The following is a 24,199-nucleotide window of genomic DNA, read 5'->3' as shown; positions in this document are numbered from 1 at the left end:
TATTTGACTTGATCAGTTGATCTGTGTTTCTTTCCTGGACTTGGACCGTTTTTTTTCTTTTTCTCTTTTTTTTTGTTTTATTTGTTTTTTAATTATTTTTTTTTTGTCCTCGCTTTCAAATAGAAAAGACAGGGTTCACCACGGAGTTCTTACTGATCATTGAGGACTATAGTCGATTTTATATATGATAACTTATATCTACTTATAGAACTTCATTATTTCAAAAATTAGCGACATCACGGTCACTCAACCCACACCCTCACAAAAGTATAGGTTTCTACTTCCTCTATGAATTGACTCTTGCAAAATGCCACTCCAATCCCGCTGGACGATCCCCATCCCCAAATGCCATCTCGCGACCCTCCTCTTCACCTCCCCCACGCACCCGCTCTCGCCCACCCACCGATGCTTCCTCGACGCCGCCCGGCCAGACACCCACTACTTCACCGACCACACCTTCCGCCTGTGGAGCCAGCGGTTCGCCGCGGGGCTGCGCGCGGCCGGCTTGCAGCCCGGGGACCGCGTGCTCCTGTTCTCCGGCAACGACCTGTTCTTCCCCGTCATCTTCATGGGGACCATCATGGCCGGGGGCATCTTCACGGGGGCGAACCCGGCCTTCGTGGCGCGGGAGCTGGAGTACCAGCTGCGGGACTCGGGGGCCACGTTCCTGATATGCGCGCGGGACAGTCTGGGGGCGGGGCTGGAGGCGGCTAAGGGGGCTGGATTGGAGTGGGAGCGCATGTTTGTGTTTGATAGTGCTGTTTTTGACCTTGAGCTGCGTGGTGGTGGTGATGTTGAGGAGGAGGGAAAGGGAAAGGGAAAGGGAAAGGGGATAGGGGATTTGATGGGGAAGGGGCTTCCAGAGGAAGCAGTAAATCCGGGCTATCGCTACTGGGGCGAGTTAATCGCCTCCGTCGAGGAAGGGAGTCGGTTTGTATGGGACGATCTGACGAGGCCCGGGGCGGCGGCTACACAAACGCTGACGCTGAACTACTCGAGCGGCACGACGGGGCGGCCGAAGGGGGTCGAGATCACGCACCAGAACTACGTCGCCAATCTCCTGCAGTACAACTTCCTGTTCTACCTCTACCCGGACTGGGTGGAGCGGGGGGCGCGCGCGCGCTGGCTCTGTTTCCTGCCCATGTATCATGCGCTGGCACAGAATATCTTCATCGCCGCCGCGCTGCGCCGCGGGGTGCCCGTGTACATCATGCCCAAATTCGACATGCTCAAGATGCTCGAGTATACGGAGCGGTTCCGCATCACCGATCTCATTCTCGTCCCGCCCGTCGTGGTGGCGTTGGCGAAGCACCCGGCCGTTCGCAGCGGTAAGTTCGATCTGAGTAGCGTGGAGGGAGTGGCGAGTGGTGCTGCGCCCTTGGGCGCGGAGATCTGCGAGCAAGTCGAGAAGCTGTGGGAGCCGGGTCGCATTCATGTTCGTCAGGGTTGGGGGATGACTGAGTGAGTTCTTTCAACTTCTCGCTGGGTTCGCTGTGGTGAAACATCGGTGGCGAAACAACCAGCAGCTAACAGCAGAGGTCGGTCCTCGGGCTCGCCGTAGGACGACATGTTCCTTGCTGGGCTGGGACCCTAGAATCAAACCCGATCCCACTTCAGTGGGCGAGCTGAACGCTAACTGCGAGGCCAAAATCATGGCTGAGGATGACCGAACTGAACTCGGTCCGAACCAACGCGGTGAGCTATGGGTTCGTGGCCAGAACATAATGAAGAGGTACTGGAAGAATCCAGGAGCGACCAAGGAAGCTAAGACCGACGACGGATGGTTGAAGACAGGCGACATCGCCTTTGTGGATGACCAAGGTCTGTTTCATGTGGTGGATCGGAAGAAGGTAAGCTAGTAAGACCGACTTTCTGCTCGCCACTGGCGGCGCAAATTTTCAGTCTCGGACACGCCGTTCCTGCAACGTCTTGTCGCCTCTTCTGTCTTTGTATGCTGACAGGCACTTCTGCGTTAGGAATTAATCAAAGTCAAGGGAAATCAGGTCGCGCCAGCTGAATTAGAGGCGATACTGTTGGACCATCCGGCGGTAGCCGATGCTGCTGTCATTGGCGTGCCAATGTGAGTACACGAAAGGCGAAGTGTGTTGTGTGCAGGAGGTGGAATTCGCTAACGCAGCTGTTGGCAAATAGGTTTGACGATGAACGTCCTCGAGCATATATCGTGTTGAACTCCGGACAAGTCACCACAGAAAGGGACATTCTCTCCTTCATGGATGGCAAAGTATCGTCCTTCAAGAGAATCACCGGAGGGATCATTTTCATTGATGCGATTCCCAAGAATCCATCAGGCAAGATTCTGAGAAAGATGCTTCGCGAGCGCGCTAGTAGGGAGATGCAGCCGGCTGCAAGACTATAAAATTTCTCTCTTCATTTGTCCTTGTATTTGTGCTGCTCGTGTATTCGCTATAACACAATAGAAATTGATAAAACAAGTGTCAGCCAGAGCAGTTGTCGACCACTGACGGCTTACTGGTTGCCTTGACGTGGCTATGCGGTACATGTGACGGCTTAGCCTTCGAACACTCTGCGCACTGCAGCAGGCTGCGAGATTCTGGCTTCATTCATGGGATGGTCGAAAATATTGCTACTAGCTGGCTTGAACTCGGCTTAGGCGGTAGTAAACGATATAAGCGATAACTATGAACAGACGAGTTAAGTTGTAGCGATGATACTCGTTCGGCACGTCGAGCCAGCAGTCAAGGTTACCAGTGGAGAGGAACAACCGATCGATCGACGGCATGCATCTTGACGAGTGCCACTGCCATTGGCTGTGGGCAGTGAGCTTGAACCCGACCACCAGGAATCGACCATCCATACCTTACTAATACTATTTCACCGCCACATTGCGGCGGCGGGAGGAGCCTCATTGGCACTGGACCACCGCAGGAATCTCAGATTTAAATTAAAATATGGTGGCAAGTGCCTCCTGGATAAATGATGCGAGCTGACTATCGGTCTACTATCAGTCAAACAAAATCAATGACGGGCTAGACCTCCACCTGATTCCATGCAACCTTATTCGTTGCATAAGACCTGGATCTGGATCTGCGGCAACAGTCGATGATCGGTTGTCAAGGCGCAGCTGAGCGAGAACAACGGCCGAACAATGAAAGGACCCTTGAACGACCAAGCCATCAAGAGGCAGGAAAGGCGAGCAAAGATGCGTTGAGATCACGAGACAAGGACAACTGACCGTAACATTTCCGGGTCCTTCGCGGCGCCATCGACAGGGGCCTTGCGAATGGCAAGTCAAATAGACTCATCCACCGTGTTGGATCTGGCTCGCTCGGCTGGATTTCTGCAAAATCCCCCCTCTAGGACGCCATAGGACGCGCTAAAAGATCGAGGCTCACACGGTCCAGGTAGCCTTATGGCGTTGTATTATACTGGACCGCTTTCTCCCCTTAAGAATTAGTTAGCGGGTCTCCTAGCCGATGGCACAGTGGTGGTGGCGCTTCCGCTGGGCAGCTGAACCTGCCTTGCTTCAGGACCTCCATCCCGACCTCTCTAGCTTCCTTGGTCCTATAATCGGGATGCATCTGTAATTAAAAGTCATTCTCCTCGGTTGGATCGTTGCATAAGCTCTGGTGGCTGATCATGGCACAGCTGACGGAGAGGGGCTACCCTCCTCTGGCGTTCCCCATGCGAATAACTAGTGAGCTTTAGATCAATTTAATTGTTATCTCCGTTAGACATGTCTTCAAAATGCTCTGCAGTGGAGTCGTCATTCGCAGAGGGCATATAATTAGAGAGGCGTGTTTCGTGCCCTGGGTTGCCCTAAGGCCGGCTGTTATTGCTTTCGCATCCGTTCTATAGTGGTTGCGCCATGGCCTGGTCTCATTTATAAGAACCTTTCGATATCTGCCAGAATCAATACTGTTCCATGCAATATCACTCATCAAATCAACTATTTCCCCCTGGTAACCTTTGAATGTCAAACTTTTGTCTCAGCTTGTCCTTATTTGTATCGCTGCAGTGGCCGATCCAAAGCGTACCGAAACAACAGCTCTGATAAAAGCAATCAAGGTAGTTCAGAGTCCCACCCAGTTCTGATGCTACACGGCTCTTCTTCGAGATATTCTGGGCAAGTGCTTACTGAGTATACAGGTTTGGTGTGCGCACAGCAGCTTGACAAGCGGCTTGGATCCTATTGGCCGCCACAGGGAACTATAAGCCCTAAAGCTCTCTTGCAATGAGGTGCGAGAATGTTAAGACGGCAATTCCGAAGAAGATTGAGATAGTGTCGCTTGGAATCATCTATTCTGCTGCCTGCATAGCCTGCGTTCTACTGCTCCTTCAGCGTATCCGCCGTCGACGGCTCAGGTACGCACAACTGGCGAGGCAAATGGATCCGCTGTCATCTTCGCTAGAGAAGGGAGGTGGCGAAGGGCCGGCCAGTCCAGGGAGACAAGGCTACCGCGTAGCCTACCAGGACCTGACAGATCCAATTGGCCCCAACATCAGCTCTTCTTTCCCTTCAGCTTGCGACGTCCTCCAGCCCCTGTCGCACTTTTCGGAGTTGCCATCGAGTGGTCATTTGGCGGCCATCTTGACTCGAGAGCGGAGCTCCTGGACACGGCCCCCGTACCCACTGGAGGAGCCCGCTCTCTCCGTCTCCGGAGATGCCGACATGAAAGTCACCGCCATCTCCTCTACCTGTCAAGATGGTGATTTCGGTAGCTCGATTTCGGAGCGGGTGAATGGTGGCAGCATAGATTCGAGTGCTCCACCCCGGACGGGTTTGTCCCCGGTTGGGTGGCGCACCACAAGCCACAGCCAGGAACCGCCCGCGCCCAAGGTTGCGGAGTCGAGCAGCGGGCCTCACACGGCGCGGAAATCCGGTCACGCAGTCCAGTATATGCGCGAAGAAGATGAGGAGGGAGTGCGGAGCTGGAAGCGAGTAGTGGTGGAGTACAGTTAATGGCTTACATGTGGTTCAATTCTGTTGTCTGAAATTGAGGGAGCGTTCGCTTTTCTTTGGTCTGTTCAGTACTTCGGTTCCTGTCTACCTTGTTATTGACATCATCCTCATCGGGGATGATTCTCAGGCGCATGCCAGGAAGAAAGTCTCAAAATGGGTGGCCATTTGTCTTCCTTACTTTGTCCAAGGAATCTCGTTCGCTATGTGGTAGATTATGAATAATGACTGAATGATAATCGTCAAAATCGGCTATCCAGAAGAGAGGGGCAGCATTCATGTCGTGTCTGCTCAAGATGATCCGACATCATTGTTATTGGTTGTTCCTGCAGGTGAAGCGTATGTGGGAGACCTGAATCTGTACAACATGGAGTCTCATTGTCCATATTGCTAACTACGTGAAGCCAGCCGCCTTACACTACGATCGATAGCGTTCATAAGTCCAATCTGTGACTTAGATTGTGCTGGTTCTCTATTAGATCATCTCCAGGTCTTAGACTTCAGACTAAGTACGGAGGAAAGTCGTTCTACATCCATGTAACTACTAAATATCATGGCTACTTGTATAGAGTACACCCGTCCCAAAGTGGATTAGTGCAGCACCCCTGCCCGTGCAGCTCATCCTGCTGAGTCAGCCAAGCTGTCCGCAACCGCAAGATGGGAACATTCCGTCGGGCATCCAGCTCCCTCAACTCCACTGATCTCCAGTCTCCGGATAAAGCATCGGACACGAACAGTGTGAGGGACCGACAAAGATGACGCTCACAACCTACGATACAGCATGGGGGCCCTCTAACATCGCCGCCTTGAATCTGTCGCGCCTTCTGGCCCGGTTGGAATACAACCTCCTCTCTTCCGCGGCGGACTTGAGGCCACTCCGACGATCAGAGCATCAGCGCAAGAGAGTAGGAGCGGTATGTGCTTCCATTCAGACCCCTCCCAGCAATCCTTAAGCATCTTGTCTATGTGTCTTCATGGGTTCACAAGACTGTTGTGAAATCCATCGCAATACCATCCAGCCCGCTTCCACGTCATGAGGTACCCCGGATGCAACGATCGTCACTAACATCACCCCACCCTCCTCAGAATATAGACTATGCCCGCACCACCCTTCAGAACCTCGAACGCAGCCTCCCGGAAATTGCGCCTCTCGACCGCCGACAGACTATCCAGAGTAATCTAGCGCGGCAACGACTCCTCCTCAACCGCCTCCAGGATCTCCTTGACCGACTCACCGTTGAAGCGGAGACCCACAGCCGGGGAAGCAAGCAACACCCAGCCGTCGCATTCAGCAGCACCCCGAGATCCCAAGATGAAGAGCCAGAGGATGGCTCAGATTCAGACTCCGAGCCCCTTGAGGGAGAAGAAGACCTTCTTGGGACCCCCGAAGAGGGTAGCACCACCGACGAAGACCGGGACCGGGACCGGGACCACGACAATAATGACGCGGTCGTAGAAGCAAACCACAACCAGCAACAGTCATCGCAGCCATCAGAGTCACAACAGCCACAACCACCCACGATACCCTCCGCACTCCCCATCCCCCCAACAACCACCACACAGCAAGATTCACCGTTGCCAGCCACTACCACGACCACAACTACAGCCACAGCCACCCCTCCGCAACCACAATCAAGCATTCCCCCCCAACCGTCCTCGACCCTCCGCAATCGATCCAACGCAGCAGCTCCCTCCACCTCATCCTTGCAACCCATCACAGCCTCCGGCACCTCCCTGCACCCTGAATCCCAACCACCACTACCGTCATCATCACCAACCAAACTTCAGCCCACAACAACAGAAGACACCCTCGTCTCGGACCGCGCCGAGCAGGAGGACCTCACCTCCTCACTCCTCTCGCTAGCATCACAACTCAAGGCAGGGTCACAGGCCTTCCACGCCTCCCTCGAGGCGGAGAAATCGGTGCTGGCGCGCGCAGTCGACGGGCTCGACCGCACAACGGGTAATATGGAAGCGGCGGAGCGGCGCATGGGGACGCTGCGCCGGATGACCGAGGGGAAGGGCTGGTGGGGTCGCATGATGCTCTACGCCTGGATCTTCGGGCTGTGGATCGTGGCGATCCTGATTGTGTTTGTTGGCCCCAAGCTGAGATTCTAAGTTCTTTTCCTTCTATGCATGCACGAATGTATGTATGTATGTATGTATGTATGTATGTATGTATGCATGCATGGCATATATACGGAGATTTCGCAGATTTCTCTTTCGTAATCCTCGGACTTCCGCGGATCCGTGCCATAGCTGTGGACACAAGAATTACAGGATCTCGCTTGGATGTTGCTACTCGTTATATCTTGACCCATCCAGGCTGAGATGTTGATGAAGCTTTTACTCGACTTACGCCCATGCAAAACTTCGATTCGATTCGCATGTATTCATAAGATGTCTAACACTACACGATGTGCAACAGCAGAGGCTTCATCTCCCGCAGCCCCAACTTGCAGTTCTGCACCGCAGGGACGTACCAAAGAACCTCCCCACCATGGTAAAGATATGATGATCCAGATACCGCCGCTATTTCTCTCATATTACCTACTTAGCCTAGCTCTTGCACGACCCGAGGAGATGAGGAAGCGTGATCTATGATTACATACAACAAGGTGGAACCAATTGCACCAAAAAGGTCATGGAATATCCAGCTTCAGATCACACATGAGATTAAGAACGGAACGACGGTCCAAGATAAACAGAATAAGAGAGATGGGATGAGCGAAATATGAAGAACGTGGGAATCCTATGGACTGGTCAAGATCAAGGGAATAGGATGTAAAGAGGAGAAATCAAAGATGGACATAAGGCACAGAATTCTAACAGCCTTGCAGAATTGATACAACCCACAGGAATCCTGCTGCTCGAGGGGGAGAGAAAAGGTAGTTGAGGGAATAGATAGAGAAACAACTCCTGCTCTGTGTCATGGGATGGATATCGGTGATGCTGATAACAAAGAGCCGGCTAGATATCATTTCAGGACAAAGGAAAATAGAAACAGAAATTAGTAGTAATGGACATATGAATGTCTCAACGCCGGAATCTTTCGGGAGGGGTAAAAAGCTGCAACATGGTATGACAAAAAGCACAAACACAAAATTACAAGTCACATAGCATACGGTCTAGATACGAGCCCACTCTGCTCGATCAAGATCGACCGGTCATTAGATCAGACCACACAGTCTCAGGTTTTCTTGGATTATGATGTCTGTGAAACAGTCAGTGTCTGAGCCTTCCGTATCAAATGGTGAATCTGCTTGGTCATACCATTTACTGCAGCCATGACGAAGCGAATCTGAGTGGTATCAGTGGCACATGTGAAGTGAGTGTAGATTTGCTTTTGCTCGGCCTGGTTCAATGATACGAAGCGGTTAAGAATGTAGTCACACGCGGCGGCGTAGTCTGCGCCTCCCTCGTAGTCGGGGAAGTAGTTCTTCATGGGGCTGACAGGCAGCTTCTCCTTGAAACGATCGATCTTGTTGAGGAAAAGAATGATAGAGGTCTTGACAAACCACCGGGAGTTGCAAATCGAGTCGAACAGAGTGAGGGCTTCTTGCATACGGTTGACGGTCTCATCTTCAAACAGCAGCTGGTCGTACTCGGAGATGGCAACCAGGAAAAGGATTGTCGTGACATTCTCGAAACAGTGAATCCACTTCTTACGTTCAGACCGCTGACCACCAACGTCGAACATGCGGTAAGTCAGATCACCGATAATGAATGTCGTCTCGGTGATACCAGTAGTCTTGACACGAGAGCGGAGAACATCCTGATCGGTGGGGAGATAGTCAGGCTGGGCGATGCGGTCGATGGCGTCAAAGTAGCTGGGAACTACAGTTAGTGACAGCTGAAGGGGCTAGAGGCGACCGTGATCTAACTCACTACTTGGCCGAGTCGTTCAACTGGTATTCGCGAGAACGCTTGAAGCACTCCTGAACACCGGTATCGCGCCACAGAGCGCCGATAGCGTTGCCAACCTCTGGCGGCAAGTTGTCGCCCTCGATCTGAGCAGGTTGCATGAAGACGGTTTGCACATGGTACTCGTTGCGAGCATCCTCCAAGGGAAGCTCAAGGGATTCCATGGCCTCCAAAATGACACGCATCGACTGAACCGTGTTGCTGTAAATGATTTCCTTGAATGATTCTCGCTCATCCCGGGAGTAACTGCCTTCGTGAATCAATTTCATCTGCTTGAGGATAGTCGACTTTCCAGACTCTCCAGCACCTATTCGTGAAAACTGTCAATCGCCTATCCGGAATTGTTTCCAAAAGAGCAGATATTGAGGGAATGCGTACCGAGCAACAACATCTTGATCTCATTTCTTTGCATCATCTTGTCCCGCTTGAGCTGGTTCTCAATCTCCTCGTTGCGGGCCTTCCCCTCCTTGTCTTCAGTGCTCATTCCACAACCCATTTTGGCGGCGATCAATGAACGTGTGATTAATCAATAGATAAATTGGCAAAGGAACGGCGATATTCGAGCGGGGCAGAGAAATAGAACTCTGTTAGAAGCGATCTGTGTCAGCAAAGTGCTATCTCTCGGTTGGTTTGATCCAAACGAGGTCATGTCAAGTGCGAACGTGGTCAGACACGGGACAGCAGTCGCGCGCAGCTCCAGTAGCGAACCGGTAACATCGAAGTTAAAAGGTAAAGCAAAGCAAGCATTCGGAAGGTTAAGATCCAACAAGGTAGAAGCTTCGCAGCCCCCAGCGATCGTGTTGACGCAAGGAGGTGCAGCTGACGCATCGAGTGGAGGACTTGCGGACAGGCATCTCATGTAGTCCAAAAGGAGGGGAACTGCTTACTCTGCTCAAGGACTTTTTGATCTGATATCCCACAGAACAAATAGACGATTAGATCAAGATAGTAATAATGATACTCAAGGGCGAGGTGAATGTGAGAGAGTGGGCGGTAAGGGGAAAAGCCAGATGTGAGCGCGCTGTGCGGCTAGATGGAAAGGAGGCGAAAGGAAGGTGGGAACACTGAACACCGATTATGGCGATTCGAGCAATGCCAGTGTGTAGTAGCGAAGAAGGTAAGAGGATTATGTGAATGCACAGAGAAGCAGAAATTGGAGAATATTAGCAAGTAGCTGTCTTTGGACTGCCGACCCCAATCTACCTGTGAGAAATGGATGAACGGAGGCGAGGAGGGGAGGGGAGGAGGAGGTGTGTGCAGAAAGGAAGAGAAGGAAATTGATGGAGGAAAGTGAGCGAGGCTGAAAGATAGGAGTGAGAAAGATTAAGCTCAGCCGGCAAGGGGGGGCGTGGTGGGAGGGTGAAGGAGGAGAAAGAAGGAAGGAGGGTACGGAGTAAGCCTTGAGTGTACAGTAAGAAATGAAAGAGACGCTGTGAAGAGGAACGTGAGCCAAAGGGAAGAGAGAAAAGAGGCGAAATTGGGGCACTGGGGGAAGGTGGAAAAAAAGAGGGGGCCAGATTAGGGAAGGCCTGTAACTTTGTCTGTCTGTAAGACGAATACGTCCTTACCATGTCTGGAATTAAGCGGGCAAGTGGAAAGGAGGAAGAGGATGAGAACGAGGAACCTCGTGCTCAATTGAGCCTGTCTCCGAGTGAAACGATGGAAGATAGAGAACTTTTCCTCCTTCTGGAACGCAGACTGACCCGTCGTGAAAGGCTCAAACCATCAGCAGAATTGCATCAATAAGGGGGTAGTAGTGGAGGTGGTAGGTGGTCCGTCTGGTAAACGCGATGGGAGATTTAGTTTCCATTCTCTCATTGGTTGTCAAATTGAAAGAGGATCCAGTAGAGCGGAACCCGGGCTGACCAATGGTACTCTGTATCTCCGTTCCTCCCCTTTTTTTTTCTCCCGCGCTGCAGTTCAGGTTGTGAATAAACGAATTAGCAGCCTGAGGTTTCCACCCGACTGTTGTCCTTCCCTGGAGCATGATAAGCCCCGGTACGTACTGAGTACTGAGTACAGTAATTTAGGTACCTAGTATCCAATATCCAAGTCTATTAACTATTGCGACTTTTACTCTAATTCCTCATGCGGTATGCTCATGACTCGTCGAGGCACTGCACTTATTACTTGCTTACAACTTAGTACATATATGAACCATTTATTATATCTGCTCATGCTTGCCATATAAGTCTCTATCTAATGTTCTCATCAAATAATTCGGATCCCTGAGCACTGTACTGCTATTAGTCAAGAGACGGAACATGCAAGATCAGAAGTGGTCTAGAGGGGCTTCTGCATGGAATAGTTCCTGGCGTTGCCGCTGGATGGCATCCTGAACCTAACCTCGTGTGCATAACCGACTACTGACTGAGCTAGTCGCCCATCGACCAAGGAAGAGAAGTGCCAGCCGACTCATGGGACCTGAGGAAATTACCACTCAGACAATGTTCACTGACCTGCTCATGATTATTGACGATTAGATAGTCATCAAGTCGCATGGATTAATTTCCGGGTACCGCAGATCGACTGACTGCGAGTGTTGGTCTCCAGGGTTGGATTGTCTGGATCAGCGCCCTCCGACCGATCCAACCCTCTTCTCTCAGAAGAAACATTCGGACTGATTGCTATGTGGGGGTGGGTGCTCGCCTTCTCCTCCTTGCAGGTACGGAGTACAATACGTAGAAAAGGATCTGGAGGCCACAAGGCACAAGCAGGAGAAGAGCCGGAAGCTTGGTAGGATGAGAATGAGGAGCCTGCAGTTTCAAAAGGTGCCCGCCACCCAGGAAGAGGTGGGGAATTCGGCACCACACCTTGTGCGCCCCGATCGCCAGGTACAGTCCAGAATCGTTGCTTTCAAACAATTTCATGGTTGTTGCTTCCCCCTGGACATCATTATCCTTGGTGGGTTGATGCATGACATCATGCAATGTAAGCACAGATATAAACTTGACAAATTCAGTTGCTCTTATATGGAGTGCGAACATACCCCAAGCGACAGTACTATGGAAAGATGGTGGTGCTTTGGAAGACGCTCCGTGGAATACGGAGGAGACCATTACTAGCCTCTTCTAGTGAGGTTGTAATGGCTCCATGGCCAGGTACCGTATGCTGTAAACTCCACTCCTTAACTGCCCCGTCGATCGCTTCTCCGCACGAGAATTTGAGAAATGGGCAAGAGACTGGATGATGCTGATTCCAGACATGTTTGGGAGAGTGAGACGCTTTCGCCCCCTGATAAATCGTCAGATGTTACATCTTCTGCAATGGCATTGTGAATCAACCTACTGCATGAAGAATTGAGAGACAGATACATCCATGTTTCTGCTTTTCACTTTTCAGGAGAGGCGGAGCATTAATTCGAGCTAAGATGAATCTCCCGCCGAACCCTACTGATGCTTTTATCCATGGTTCAGCCATGAACTAAGGAGACCACTAATTGACTAATTGCCTTCTTCACCGTTCCAATTCAGTAAGGTACAAGAATACATAGGGTTTTTTCCGGTTCCAGAAGCATTGCTGTACTGAGATGCTCAGCTGGAGGACTTGACGTTCCCCGAGACATCATGTTTGAAAGTCAGAATTGACCAGTCAATCTCTGAAGAAGTATGTCTCATTTTGCAAATGCTCGATGATTCCAGTACACTGGTCCCTCTCCACTCTGGGCATAACTAGTCCTCCCCAGCAGCTCGTGAACAGTGAACAGACTATTGATTCGGTTTCCACTTGGCTTGGCTCACTGGGCTTGGCGCCTCTACTTTAAAGGCCGAGCAGGATTCTCTGAAGCAAGCCTACCTCCCTCTTGAGCACAGTGCTCAGGGCTGAATGCTGCAATTCACCATGCCAAAGTGCCGAATCACCAATGCTGACGATCGGGCTACCACTGTTGTGGTAGGAGATCTACTTTAGTATTTCTCTAGGCTGGCCCTGAACAGATCCATCCCGGGGATTAGCCGACGAACTGCCATGCAGGTGGTGGTTCAATGCTGGAGAGTTATACAATGAGGTACTTTTGTGCTGTGTGGAAGCACCTGCCAGAACCTTGAAGGCTTGAACAAGGTTGAATTCACTAGAAAAACTGTCCGTTCGGTGACGATGCCCTTGCTTAGTGCAGTCCCGTCGCATGGCCGGGGGTAAATAGCGGACAGCCTCAGGCTACTCAATCGACCCTTCCAGGGTGGCAGTGAGTAGGTAGAGTTCCGATTCCAGATCGGCCATCCACTGGCGCCAACTGCCCGCCCGATCGCTGCGACTTTCGCCTCTCTGAAGTCGCCTTTCTTTTTCTCAACCATTGTCGATATATTCATTCTAGTAGAGAACAACCCGTGTCACTCCTTACCGGCCTGAATAGCGCTATATATAGCATTGATATATTTCCTTTTCAAACTGGTTGCCCATACATCGCGATCGTTCACAGGATGCATGAGATGTCGCATATGGGCCCTCGGGGTAAGGGTCCTACGGAGAAATCCCTCGCAACCCCGACCGCGCGCGGGCATGCTCACTCAAATGACTGATTGACATCTACACGCTCACAGCCTTCAACCACGAGCAAAGCCAGGACACAGAGGCCGAATATGATCGTCTCCGCGACCTCGCGCGCCAGGAGGCTTCCAAGCGCAATTCATGCTTTCAACGGGTAATCAATTTACTTTGCACCTTTGTTTCTCTTGCGCGCAATCGCATCTCAGCCTGCACAGCTTTCTGCGACGACCAAAACCCTCCCGTGGAATTCCTTTAAACCTCACTTCACTTAAACCTTCCTCCGAGACTGACTCGCATTTCCGATTCGGAAACCCCTCTCTTTCATAGTCCCAAGAAGCGTACACCAGCGGCGATGGCGCTAGAGCCAAAGAACTATCCGAACAGGGCAAAGCCCACGGGCGCAAGATGGAAGAGTACAACAAGCAGGCCTCCGAATTTATCTTTCGTGAGAACAACGCCGAAGGGCGCGTCGCGGCCGACACAATCGACCTCCATGGGCAATTCGTCGAGGAGGCCGAGGAAATCCTAGAAGAAAGGATTCGATATGCGAAAAACCATGGCCAGACGCACTTACATGTGTAAGCGCCAGCCAACTTCCTCTTTCTAGTACCCTTTCCTCGAGGCTTGCAGTTTGGGTTTTTTGAGTCCGGAAGTGATTGTCTGGCTCAGCTGGCTGACATGTTCTTTGTTCCTGGTTCTCCAGAATCGTCGGAAAGGGTAACCATTCGGCCAACCACGTGCAGAAAATCAAACCCCGCGTCGAGCAGGTTTGTCGCGAGCTCGGGCTACAGTATGCAACGGAGGAAAATGCCGGTCGCATCTATGTGAATCTGACTGGCGGACCGGCTGACATGTCCGCGGCGCCGGGACATCATCAGCAATCGCAGCACTACCCGCAGCACCAGCAGCAGCAATACCCACAGCAGCACCAGCAACAACAACAGCAGCAGCACCAGCAAGGGGATAACCAGAATGAGATTGAACAAGTTGTCAACGCTGTTCTCCCCAGAGTCCTGCGCAAGCTGGAGAAGGCTTGCTGTGTGGTTATGTGAAGAATTGGGGTCTACGACAACCCAGCATTGGGCTTGAATGGGTATGGGATATGAGAATAATGTTCTGGAATAATACAGCTACTACTCGCTTGGCGACCAAAAGGTCGGTTTTGGCTATCTGGATGGCTGGAAGCGTCTTGCGCAGTCTTGCTGGGGGCGGGGTAAGTCGCTCATGGTCGACATGATTTCTTTGACCACATTTCTGTTTCCCACTTTTCGCAAGCAAACAAAGAGATATCCATATTTGAAATGTGAATCACCTGTGCAATTTCTGGTTCTGCGCCGCTAAGTAATTAGACATGATTGAAAATTTCTCTTCATCATCTTCACTCTGTTAGACCACATGTGCCGCAGGCATAATTATCTGTCCAACGACCCGAGAGCACGTTGGGGTCGGTACAAAGAAATCGAAATCTTATTGTTTGGATTCTTGGGAGCTTCCTAGCGTTGATTCTGTAATCTTATTGAGAATAGCGCGAACCAGGGCCCCATCGTCGCTTGCACCGTCGCCATCAATCTCACGGATGAGCGCCAGTGCCTTATCTCGCAGTTCCCGGACGACGTCCCGCGTGTGCGCAAAACTGCCTGACTGCTCCATATAACTGACCGCGTACCGTTTGACCTCCTCGTCGGTGGTCTTCTGCTTCAAGATGCTGAGAAGCTGATGGTCCCCCGGTCTGGCGCGGATGCTGTGAATGATTGGGAAGGAGAACTTGCCCTCCGTGAGGTCTTCACAGAGACCCTTGTTCTTGGTGTATGTACCGCTGGAGAGATTCAGGTAATCATCGCAGATCTGAAAAACCAGACCCATGACGTTCACCAGGCTCACACAGTCCTTGCCCGCGCCACTCTCGGCCTGCATTAACTTCACGGCCAGACGGAATAGGCCCCCAGTCTTGTTGCCGACCATTTCCAAGTACTCTTCCTCGTTCGGGCAGGTCAGCGTCTCCCGCCAGAACAGATCCATGCCTTGGCCGCGGTGCAGGTTCAGCAACTCCTGCACATAGATATCGATGGCGGCTGGGTTGTTCAGCTTCTGCACCTCCTGGAGAGCGAGGAAGTACACATAGTTGGCCGAGTTGATCGTCTGCGCCGTGCCATAAATGTTGTGGGCTACTGGGATGCCGCGACGGAGGACTGAGTTATCTTCGACATCATCGATTCTGCCCACATTGATTGGCCCAAGTCAGTTCACTAATGGCTTTACCTCTTCAGTGCAGGGGGCTTAGTGGAGAGTGGTACAAAGGCGGAAGCTTACAGTAACGAGGCGGTGTGCAGCATGGCCACCACCTTAGTGATAATCGTCAAGCTCTCGGGAGGGACCTTCAGCCATACATTGAAGGCGTTGATGAGCTGACGGCGGATGTCTTTGCCCGGATGCTGGAGCATATAGTCATAGGGCCCCAGCACGATCTTCTCATTTTCTGGCGACCATTGCCCGTCCTTGTACTTAGTCCCATCCACACTAGATCGATTACGAGTGTGCGTGCGGGATAAGACATTGGCATTCGTCAGAAGCCCATCGGCTATTGTCGATCCAAGTCTCCGGTCCTGGTCGGGGATCGCTGTCAAGTCCGATCTGGGCATTTTGAGTGGGCCCGCCTCAGCCCAAGCATCATCATTTGTGACGACGGTCGAATTGGGATGGACGAAGGTGGTCGGAGGTGGCTGGGAAAGTGGCTCGGAAGGCATTTTGTGCGTGTGTCAGGGTCCGAGAACTGCTAGGCTGACCGCGCGCTACTCTAGGAGAGGGGAGGACTGAGGAGGGGAGACACTTTCTTTTTAAAATCTGGTGGAATTTACCCCGACATGCTATGACAGCCAGATAGAAGAACACGAGACTCAAAGACCTGCATACTGACTCGAAGTCAGTCAGTCGGTCATAAGTCAAGATAGAAGTTAAAAACCAAATCCTGACCGTCTGCGTGAGGAGTCAGACAGGTTGGACTGTTGCTGCATGCATCGAAAAGTGACATCCCGGCGGGGAGAAAAGAACTACTGTGGCAGTACGGCGGGGGATAACGTGACGTAGTGTCACATGCGGTAGGTCGGACAGGGCAAAGTCACGTGGTCATTCAGTAACTCCGACTTGCCGCGTGCCTGATTGCGGTTTGCTTCGTGCGCTTGAACGCCCGCCCGGTGGTGACACCAGCAGCACACGGTATCATGGATCCGGATCACAGTACATACGCAATTACTCCTACACTGTAACTGTTCGTGCAACCCAGGGTCGGGATGAGAAAGATGGGCTGGTACTGGGCGGCTATTTGCCCGATTCCCGCCCGGAGGAGTTGCGCACTGCATTGGCGGCAAGTCCTGTATCAATGATTGAATGATTCAATGGTTCAATGGTTCAATCTCATGTCGGCAAGACCGAGACGTCACAATTAAGCGTCACTTCACCTTCAGTTTAGACAAGAAACGGCCCCATCAATGGCGTAGCTGAGCTGAAATACCCCAGCCACCCCAGTTTGACATCATTTATCTGGTCGACTAGCAGAAAAGTAGCGTTTCTGGACCGCCCATTGGTAGGAATCGGCTGGTCTCCGGGACAACAATGGAGATGTTGTTGTCAAATGTGGGGAATTGGACGAGTCTAAACTGTTGAAGGGTACGTGCGGTAAGCATCTCGGACCGTGTCAACAATCATGTTTTCTTTCTATCACCAATGCTTTTCTGGAACTAATTAAGGGCTCCATTCTCCAAGCGTCTGGACTCGATCCAGTCTATTTTTTTCTCATTCAGCTCTACGGCCCCCAAGGCAATTTTTAGAAAAGATCGTACCTTTTAGTGCTCTTAGTACTATTAGTACTTTAACTAACTTCCACTTCTTTACACCTCACTTGTACCCGATCGTCTTGGCCCAAGGGTCTTTCTTCACGGACCCATCGGGTGCTCAAACGCTTTGTCTTTTTTACTTATTTTTCTTCTATTCCCCATTTTCGCCATTGTCTCTTTTTTGATTTTTCTGATTCTATTTTCTCCCTCCCTACCCGTTCTCTGTGCTACAGAGCTATCTGGAGTTTCTGTTGCGCCTGTATTCTTCCCTGCTTTACACCACTCATGGAGGCACTGCTGGCGCATTCGTTTGACTATCTTTCTTCATACGAGCCAAGCAAAGTTCGGAAAGGACTACGACAGGTTGAAGGACTCCTCGCACAGATCTGTTTGTCCAAGTCGAAACGGCCGGCGTCTGACAAACGGCGGTCCCTCCTGTCGTTTGGAGCTCCGCAGCCCGTGCCCAAGTCCTTGTCCGAACTCAAAGATGATCCGGCCTTTAGAGAGTTCTTCAAGCTTCAAGAAGGCTTCCAGTGGAATGGTAAGTAAACCACCCCTGCATCCATGCGATCATCCATGATACTGATTTGTGCTACGCAAAGTCGCAATGCGCCTGGTAACATGTCTCGAGCATTTACTTGGGCGGGGCAGCAATGGCACCAATGACGCTCTTATTGTTACCACCCTTGACCTCATACAAGGTGTGCTACTGCTACACCCTCCGTCGCGCGCATTGTTCGCGCGAGAGATTTACATGAATTTACTCCTGGATTTGCTCGACCCGATCAATTGCCCAGCCATCCAATCAGCGACTCTTCTCACACTGGTCACTGCCCTGCTGGACCACCCCGCCAACACACGCACCTTTGAGGAACTCGATGGCCTACTTACCGTGACCTCGCTCTTCAAGCAGCGCGCAACCTCCCGCGAAGTTAAGCTGAAACTTGTGGAGTTCCTCTACTTCTACCTCATGCCCGAAACTCCGATGATCCCGGTTAGCCATTCGGCACCCAACACGGCCGTCATGGGTCATTCACGCAGTCCCAGCAAGCTTGGCGTAGCACAAGTCTCCAGGAGTGTCAATGTTCCGGGGGCGTACGGCGGAGGGAAAGCACATCGGGATACGCGCACGACCGACGAGAAGCAAGCATTACTGGGAAGGCATTTGAACAATGTGGAGGATTTAGTGGAGGATCTCAAGGAAACCGCCCCCTTCGGCGCCACTGTCTACTGAAACGTCATTTTTGAGCGACTATGGGTTCTTGTCTTTCTTGCTTTTGATTCAGCGATGGAGCTAGCATGGGATTCTTTTACGGTATCATGGCGGGGTTTTGTTCCTTAATGGGCTTGTTGGTTTCCCTTCGAAGGGCATGTGTTCTTTTCGCGACTTCGTTTTATTCCCTATCTTCTTCTCTCCTTGGCTATCAGGGCCATTTTTGCCATCTCTCATTCTCTTTCCCGTCTGGTACGGACTTTGGATTCTCGAACGCCGATTCCTCTTTTTCTCCTTATTCCCCTGGTTATGTCTCTCCTAAGTTTTATGGACCAGCATGTGGCTTGCAGCTTACGATGATGTCTTTCATGTGCCATGTTTGCGATTGGTAGTTTAGTTACCCAGCGCGCAGCTCCGAATGAACCAGAGATGAAACAACCTAATTGAGAAATGGGCGGAGAATCTCCTTTCATAGGTTCACTGTACCTGTAGCATACATCTGATCCGACGGGGAAAGGTGTAGTCTCGTTTTGTTGCTCAGAAAGTAACTTGGTTGAAATTTGCGGGCCAGTTGCCCCCGTTTTCATGCAGGGAAGGGAGTCCATGCTATGCTACAGATTGTACTCCGTATGGTTCTTACTGCTTTCTGCGCATGCATTGCACATACCTCTATTGGTTGCGATCACAGTAAGCATGTCAGCATAATGGGCGTTGCCAAGGTCATTTTTACTACCAACAGTGGTTGATTTTGATTGGGAGGCAAAAGGTTCGAGCGGGTCATCGTATATATCCAAGATCGGTACAGGATCCAAGCCATCCGCACGCTAAACCGGTACGTCAAACCGAAAACCAGGAACTAGGCCCATCCACTGCAAGTCATCCATCCCATCATTTCCGGACGGAACACTAGAAAATCAAGCTCCAGCGGGAAATAGTATACTAGCAAACGAGATCGTCATCGTAAAGCGAAACTTGGTCCTTACTTATCGACGACTGTCAGAAGCATATCATCATGATGCTGAAGATTCTCATCACTTAGCAAAGACACACATCACTACCTACTCTATTCCTTTGCTTTGTTTTGATACTAGGTGAGGCTGAGCTACTTCAGTTGGTGTCGTTGCTGACTGTGCCGAATACTGCCTACTCAACGGGATATACTTCGGAGTACACGCCATTAGCCGACAACAAACAACCCTTCCCCAGTAAAAAGACTTGTCGATTCAGATTAGACATACGTGCGAGCATGTACAAACTTTCCCTTCCTCCTCTCTTCTTCTATTATCTGAGCCAGTAAGAGGCTCGCCAGTACCATGTCTGGATCCTGTCTCGTATCGCGCGCCAGGAGGGGGTGTAGACATAATATACCGTGGTTTGGCGTACCGTCTTTTTCGTTATATAGTAGTTGGTAGTTTGCGGGCTGTGGTGAGTGATCGGGCTGGGTGGGTCAGGAACCCCGCCGGCAAATATATATATGCCTCGTGATGGGGTGCCTCATAATTGTTTGGGCTTTCCTTCTACCTATACAGGGTGTAAATCTACACAGATTGTTGCAGGAAGCCTGGGTAGCGTGCATGTTGGCAATATCGTTCGTAGACTTGGGCTTGATGGGTGGTTTAAACGTTCATTTCAGTGTGGGTTATTGAGAAAGCGGAAGAGAATTAATAGATTTGAGCAGGGCAAGACATAGTGAGTGTGGCGCAGTGAGTAGGCCAAACTGGTTTGACAGAGGTATGTTTCTATTTTATGTCTAGTAGAGTAGTAAAACGGGGTTTTCAGGTACAGTGTTCGTTCAAGGTTTGATATTGTACAGATTGTGGGGCTTATGTGTGGCTAAGTTTTCTTCTCTTTCCTCCCTCATGCGTCTCTAGAAGAGGTTCAGTAGTCTTTCGCGGTGTTGTAAAAGGTTCTCATGGCGTCGCAGCAGCTGTCCCAACCGATTGCGCTTCCAACCCATCTTCTCGTCCAGGATCAAGTGCGTGTACGCGAAGACACTAGCGTCGAACAAGCCGGGGTTGGGCCGGTCGAAGAAGTGCAGGTTATCCCCGAGAAGTGTCGACAAGGCCTCGAATGCCTCACCCGCTTCCGCTTCCAGCGCGGCGGCGTCAATGAAGGATGACGTCTTGAGGAGCTCCGCCCGCGCAGCCTGCTGGAGCTGCAACGCTAAAGCCGCCCGGACGGCGGGGTTCGTGGTGCTCGGGTCCACATAAAGACGTCGGGCAACGGCATCGAAGTTCTCAGCGTCGACGTACAGAGTATACAGCTATATGAAGTCATCTGTCAGTATTGGGTCGACAGATAAACCCCCCTCCCGTGAGCTTGTCTCCACTGGCCCGAGGAAAACATACCCAAGCATTTCGTATCCGGTGGTCCAGCAATGATGCGTATACTTCGAAGCGCGTGTTCAACTGTTGCTCCTCTTCGCAGTGAACTTGCTCAATGGCCCATTTTTGAAGTTTGTTGGAAGGGATAGGGGCGTTGTTGCCGACGGGTAGTGCGGGGAGAAGGAAAGGAAGGGCGCCGGTGGGAGATGCGTGGTTGCTGGACGGGATAATATCGAAATCTATTCCAGCGAATCTCAAGTATGCCTATGGCAATGCAGAGACACGAGTGGAGTTAGTTAGCGACAAAACGAGATCCATGGCAGGAATAATTATCTCTGGATCTCCTTACCTGCCACTTGAGGCACTGAGGGTTAAAAGACGGCCTCCCGTGCCTGGCACCGGCGGCATCTGTGAAGACAAACAATCGATTTCCTTGTCGATTGGACCAAGAGCAATACGGAAGATCATTAGGGGGATATGTGACGAGAGGAAAGCGGTCGAAAATGCGCTTGACCGGCGCAGGGACAGAGAAGAAATCTCGAGCGCGCGCGGCCGCAGTGGCATTATCCGGCGTTTGGCCCGGGGCTTCACGGCGATCCGAAGTCATTGATGGAGGAGTTTTCGAAGAATTCGGAGAACGAGTAATATTGAGAACAGTGAGTTTATGTAGTAAGAGATCTTAAGTTCCAGTACCAGGTACTGTGGCGTTCTGGCCCCAAGGCAGGTGAATTGGGCAAGGGAGGTTCGAAATTGTATCCTATGGCGAGCATCGCGACGGCCCTCGGAATAGTTGCGAAACAATATGACTCCGGCGCCAAGCCGATTCGCCCAAGGCACCAAGGCATCAGTGCCGAGGCAGGAGGAGGAGGAGGGGTTGGTGCCTGAGGTTTCAGCGGGCCTTCTCGGCTTATCCTTATCGATCGAGAATTACTCGCTTTGACATGCACACCGTCTGCATCTCCCCCGCATCTTCCTCTCCTTCGAATCCCTTTTCTGCCCGCGGGGCTGTAATTCAATGACGACAGCGCAGAAAAGCGCGACGAGTGGAGTTTTGATGGCTCTGGTTTTATCTTTCAGCGCTCGTTCTCATTCATTATCTCCCAACTTCCCATAACCGAAACCTGTCGCTACCGCGACCTGCAATCGAACTCGCTCTCGCTTCAGTATTGGTCACAGCTTCTCAATCTCATCGGCTCACCAACTCTGACTCAGCAAGTACAGGCCTGAATCTGACTTCATTCGACACTGCTCTTGACCGCTGCGTTGAGACTAGATCTTTATTTCTGGACCTCTCGACAAGCGTTGAGGGCTTGCGAGAAGAGTATATCGGAAGCCGTGGCACGATTAGACCCCTCTAGGTGGGGTAAGATCATCTAGTACCGAAGCCGACGGCCGGTCTGGTAGCCGTTGCAGGTTCCTGACAAGCCTCGCGGAAAACACCTGGCGCATGCTGGAGTGAACTTCAAGATGCCCCTCGACGAAGAAGGCGCCAAATGGTCGTGGTATGGCATTATTTCCGGAATCATATCCCGCGTACGCATATGCTGATCTCATATCATCAGCGAGCCATGCATTCGTGGCCATCGATCATCAAAATGTCAGCACTTTGATAGAATGATGATGAAAGTACCGAAAGCCGGTCGACCTCTTGCCAGATGCCCACATCCAAAAGGAACGTGTAGCTGTCAGAAAACATATGCTTTTATGATCCGGATTCCGAAAGGTTCGTGCGCTATCAGTTCCATGTTTTGAGACTATATGCCACCGCTCTGCGTTTCGAACAGTCCTTCCAAAGTTGCTAACATGGTACAGGTTCTGGTTGTTTGTGCAGACCAGTGTACCAGGTGCCTGCAGATGCAGCTGGATCTGTCTCCTCAACTCCCGCCACTCCAATGCTAACGCCATCATCTGCGCCCAACAAAGTGCAAAAGTCCGGTAAACGACAGATCAAAACAGCGCCAGAGAACCTGAACAAAGCGCTGAACTCCATACCGGAGTTTGGGAAACAGTTGACCCAGACCCAGAATGAATTCCTCAACAATCCCATCTCGTACACTACTCAGGATGGGGAACCGAGCGAGCCATATACTACAGCGACCCAGGACTCGAAAGCGTTGAACGACAGCATTTACCATGTATCTGAAAACCTTCAAGACGTAACAGTGCCAGAACCAAAAAGTTGTTGCTCTCGTGCACAAAAGCCAACTGTATCAACTCTAACCCCGGAAGCCCAGCGTTCTTGCTGCGCGAAACCTAAACCAACATCTGAGGTTGAATGCCCTAACGGCACTCAGAATGGAAAATCGGTTGGACCCCAATCATCGAGTTCCATTGGAAACGCAACACCATTCTCCCCCTTCGCCAATCCTCAAGTTTTTAATTGGCAAAATTTGCAAACAGTGAAGCGGGACCCGAACTTGTCTTCGTCGTCTCTGTTTCAGATTCACCAACCACTTTCATCAATGGTCCCTGAGTATTTGTCCCACTACAACCAAACTTCGCTGGAGATATCACTTCACGCATCCTCCTCGAATGAAACCGAGTTGCCTCAAGCATTGATGCCACCGCAGTTCCCAGAGCTTACAGAACATCTCAATCTTTTGTCTGCAGCAGCGGAGGATGGTGATGTCAACCATGAGTGTTATTGCGGTGATAACTGCCAATGCTTAGGCTGTGCTTCCCATCCGTTTAACAACACGACCCAGCAGCATGTACGAGAAATGGGACTCTTGGTAGCCTTGAACGATGATGAGCAAGGCCTAGAAAGCCCATGCAGTCGTCAAAACTCTCCTTTACTGGGTCAACAACCGGTGTTTTCTCCACTGCAATATTCGTATACGAACTTCGGACATCCATCTGATAATCTTGTGCAACAACTGGGAACGCATCCCTTGCAGAGCGGTACACCGGGCAGTCTCAGCGGTGGTTACACAACTCCTTCCACAAATTACCTCCCGAGTCAACACATGATGGAGCCCTCCGAGTACTACACCCTCGAATATCCAATAGGGCTTCCCAGTGCTTGCTCCGACATGACGGGTAGTTGCCAATGCGGGAACGATTGTACTTGTGAAGGATGCCTCACGCATAGTGGGCATAACGGCTATGCAGTGGCGCCCGGGACATCCGAAAAACAGAGCTGGGACAACGCAGACTTCCCAAATTTAGCGGCGGATGGGGCGATGCCTGGCACATCGGAGATGTCTACACTTGAGAATGTATTCGTGCCCTCACATTCCATGCTGTGATGTGCCTCTCATCTGGACTGACCTGAGCCTCACTCCTCCCCCTCAACAGCAGAGGGCCTGCCTTCTGAACAATCACCTGCATCAGATGTGCTCCAATGACTAACGATGATCATGATACCCCTCCGTATACACGGCGATAGAGGATGTAAGACGAAATTGTGTTCATGCTTGTCCAATCTTCGTTCAAGGCTCTTCAATGACATACGCAACTCTTCTCGTGAAATCCTGTGCCTTTC

General features: G+C 51.2%; 9 protein-coding genes across 9 annotated transcripts; 6 read left to right on the top strand and 3 right to left on the bottom strand.

Annotated features, from left to right (window-relative positions):
* Window positions 1-307: 307 nt before the first annotated feature.
* Window positions 308-2,377, top strand: BP01DRAFT_288918 (acyl--CoA ligase; the record flags this gene model as incomplete). The annotated part of the gene is made up of 5 exons (XM_025571557.1): window positions 308-785; window positions 873-1,461; window positions 1,562-1,850; window positions 1,977-2,080; window positions 2,152-2,377. The coding sequence occupies 5 exons, from the start codon at window positions 308-310 to the stop codon at window positions 2,375-2,377; spliced, it is 1,686 nt and encodes a 561-aa protein (XP_025434394.1).
* Window positions 2,378-3,715: 1,338 nt separating this feature from the next.
* Window positions 3,716-5,380, top strand: BP01DRAFT_353560 (uncharacterized protein). The gene is made up of 3 exons (XM_025574216.1): window positions 3,716-4,047; window positions 4,129-5,278; window positions 5,344-5,380. Exon 2 carries the CDS (start codon window positions 4,214-4,216, stop codon window positions 4,940-4,942), a length of 729 nt encoding a protein of 242 aa, XP_025434393.1. The 5' UTR covers window positions 3,716-4,047; window positions 4,129-4,213; the 3' UTR covers window positions 4,943-5,278; window positions 5,344-5,380.
* Window positions 5,381-5,694: 314 nt separating this feature from the next.
* On the top strand, window positions 5,695-7,057 carry BP01DRAFT_289242 (uncharacterized protein; the record flags this gene model as incomplete). The annotated part of the gene is made up of 2 exons (XM_025571570.1): window positions 5,695-5,853; window positions 6,026-7,057. 2 exons carry the CDS (start codon window positions 5,695-5,697, stop codon window positions 7,055-7,057), a joined length of 1,191 nt encoding a protein of 396 aa, XP_025434392.1.
* A 1,052-nt stretch (window positions 7,058-8,109) lies between these two features.
* Window positions 8,110-9,359, bottom strand: gpaA (guanine nucleotide-binding protein subunit alpha gpaA; the record flags this gene model as incomplete). The annotated part of the gene is made up of 4 exons (XM_025577159.1): window positions 8,110-8,153; window positions 8,213-8,769; window positions 8,828-9,170; window positions 9,242-9,359. 4 exons carry the CDS (start codon window positions 9,357-9,359, stop codon window positions 8,110-8,112), a joined length of 1,062 nt encoding a protein of 353 aa, XP_025434391.1.
* A 3,918-nt stretch (window positions 9,360-13,277) lies between these two features.
* BP01DRAFT_353556 (Smr domain-containing protein) lies at window positions 13,278-14,791 on the top strand. The gene is made up of 3 exons (XM_025574215.1): window positions 13,278-13,312; window positions 13,402-13,926; window positions 14,052-14,791. The coding sequence occupies exons 2-3, from the start codon at window positions 13,754-13,756 to the stop codon at window positions 14,398-14,400; spliced, it is 522 nt and encodes a 173-aa protein (XP_025434390.1). The 5' UTR covers window positions 13,278-13,312; window positions 13,402-13,753; the 3' UTR covers window positions 14,401-14,791.
* On the bottom strand, window positions 14,482-16,370 carry BP01DRAFT_353555 (FPP/GGPP synthase family protein). Its single transcript, XM_025574214.1, has 2 exons — window positions 15,659-16,370; window positions 14,482-15,563 (listed from the first exon to the last, which is right to left on the bottom strand). Exons 1-2 carry the CDS (start codon window positions 16,090-16,092, stop codon window positions 14,816-14,818), a joined length of 1,182 nt encoding a protein of 393 aa, XP_025434389.1. The 5' UTR covers window positions 16,093-16,370; the 3' UTR covers window positions 14,482-14,815.
* A 714-nt stretch (window positions 16,371-17,084) lies between these two features.
* On the top strand, window positions 17,085-18,518 carry BP01DRAFT_147323 (cell division control protein 14). Its single transcript, XM_025570604.1, has 2 exons — window positions 17,085-17,719; window positions 17,781-18,518. The coding sequence occupies exons 1-2, from the start codon at window positions 17,464-17,466 to the stop codon at window positions 18,410-18,412; spliced, it is 888 nt and encodes a 295-aa protein (XP_025434388.1). The 5' UTR covers window positions 17,085-17,463; the 3' UTR covers window positions 18,413-18,518.
* A 1,694-nt stretch (window positions 18,519-20,212) lies between these two features.
* On the bottom strand, window positions 20,213-21,453 carry BP01DRAFT_333740 (putative mitochondrial outer membrane protein (Sam35)). Its single transcript, XM_025573134.1, has 3 exons — window positions 21,065-21,453; window positions 20,740-20,979; window positions 20,213-20,654 (listed from the first exon to the last, which is right to left on the bottom strand). The coding sequence occupies exons 1-3, from the start codon at window positions 21,320-21,322 to the stop codon at window positions 20,259-20,261; spliced, it is 894 nt and encodes a 297-aa protein (XP_025434387.1). The 5' UTR covers window positions 21,323-21,453; the 3' UTR covers window positions 20,213-20,258.
* A 553-nt stretch (window positions 21,454-22,006) lies between these two features.
* mac1 (putative copper-activated transcription factor GRISEA) lies at window positions 22,007-24,055 on the top strand. Its single transcript, XM_025570603.1, has 3 exons — window positions 22,007-22,217; window positions 22,278-22,438; window positions 22,528-24,055. The coding sequence occupies exons 1-3, from the start codon at window positions 22,183-22,185 to the stop codon at window positions 23,961-23,963; spliced, it is 1,632 nt and encodes a 543-aa protein (XP_025434386.1). The 5' UTR covers window positions 22,007-22,182; the 3' UTR covers window positions 23,964-24,055.
* Window positions 24,056-24,199: the final 144 nt, after the last annotated feature.

This window comes from Aspergillus saccharolyticus (genome assembly GCF_003184585.1).
Source record: "Aspergillus saccharolyticus JOP 1030-1 unplaced genomic scaffold BP01scaffold_4, whole genome shotgun sequence".
Classification (NCBI taxonomy): domain Eukaryota; kingdom Fungi; phylum Ascomycota; class Eurotiomycetes; order Eurotiales; family Aspergillaceae; genus Aspergillus; species Aspergillus saccharolyticus.
Note: the sequence above shows the minus strand (reverse complement) of the source record. Positions and strands in the feature narration are given on the sequence as shown.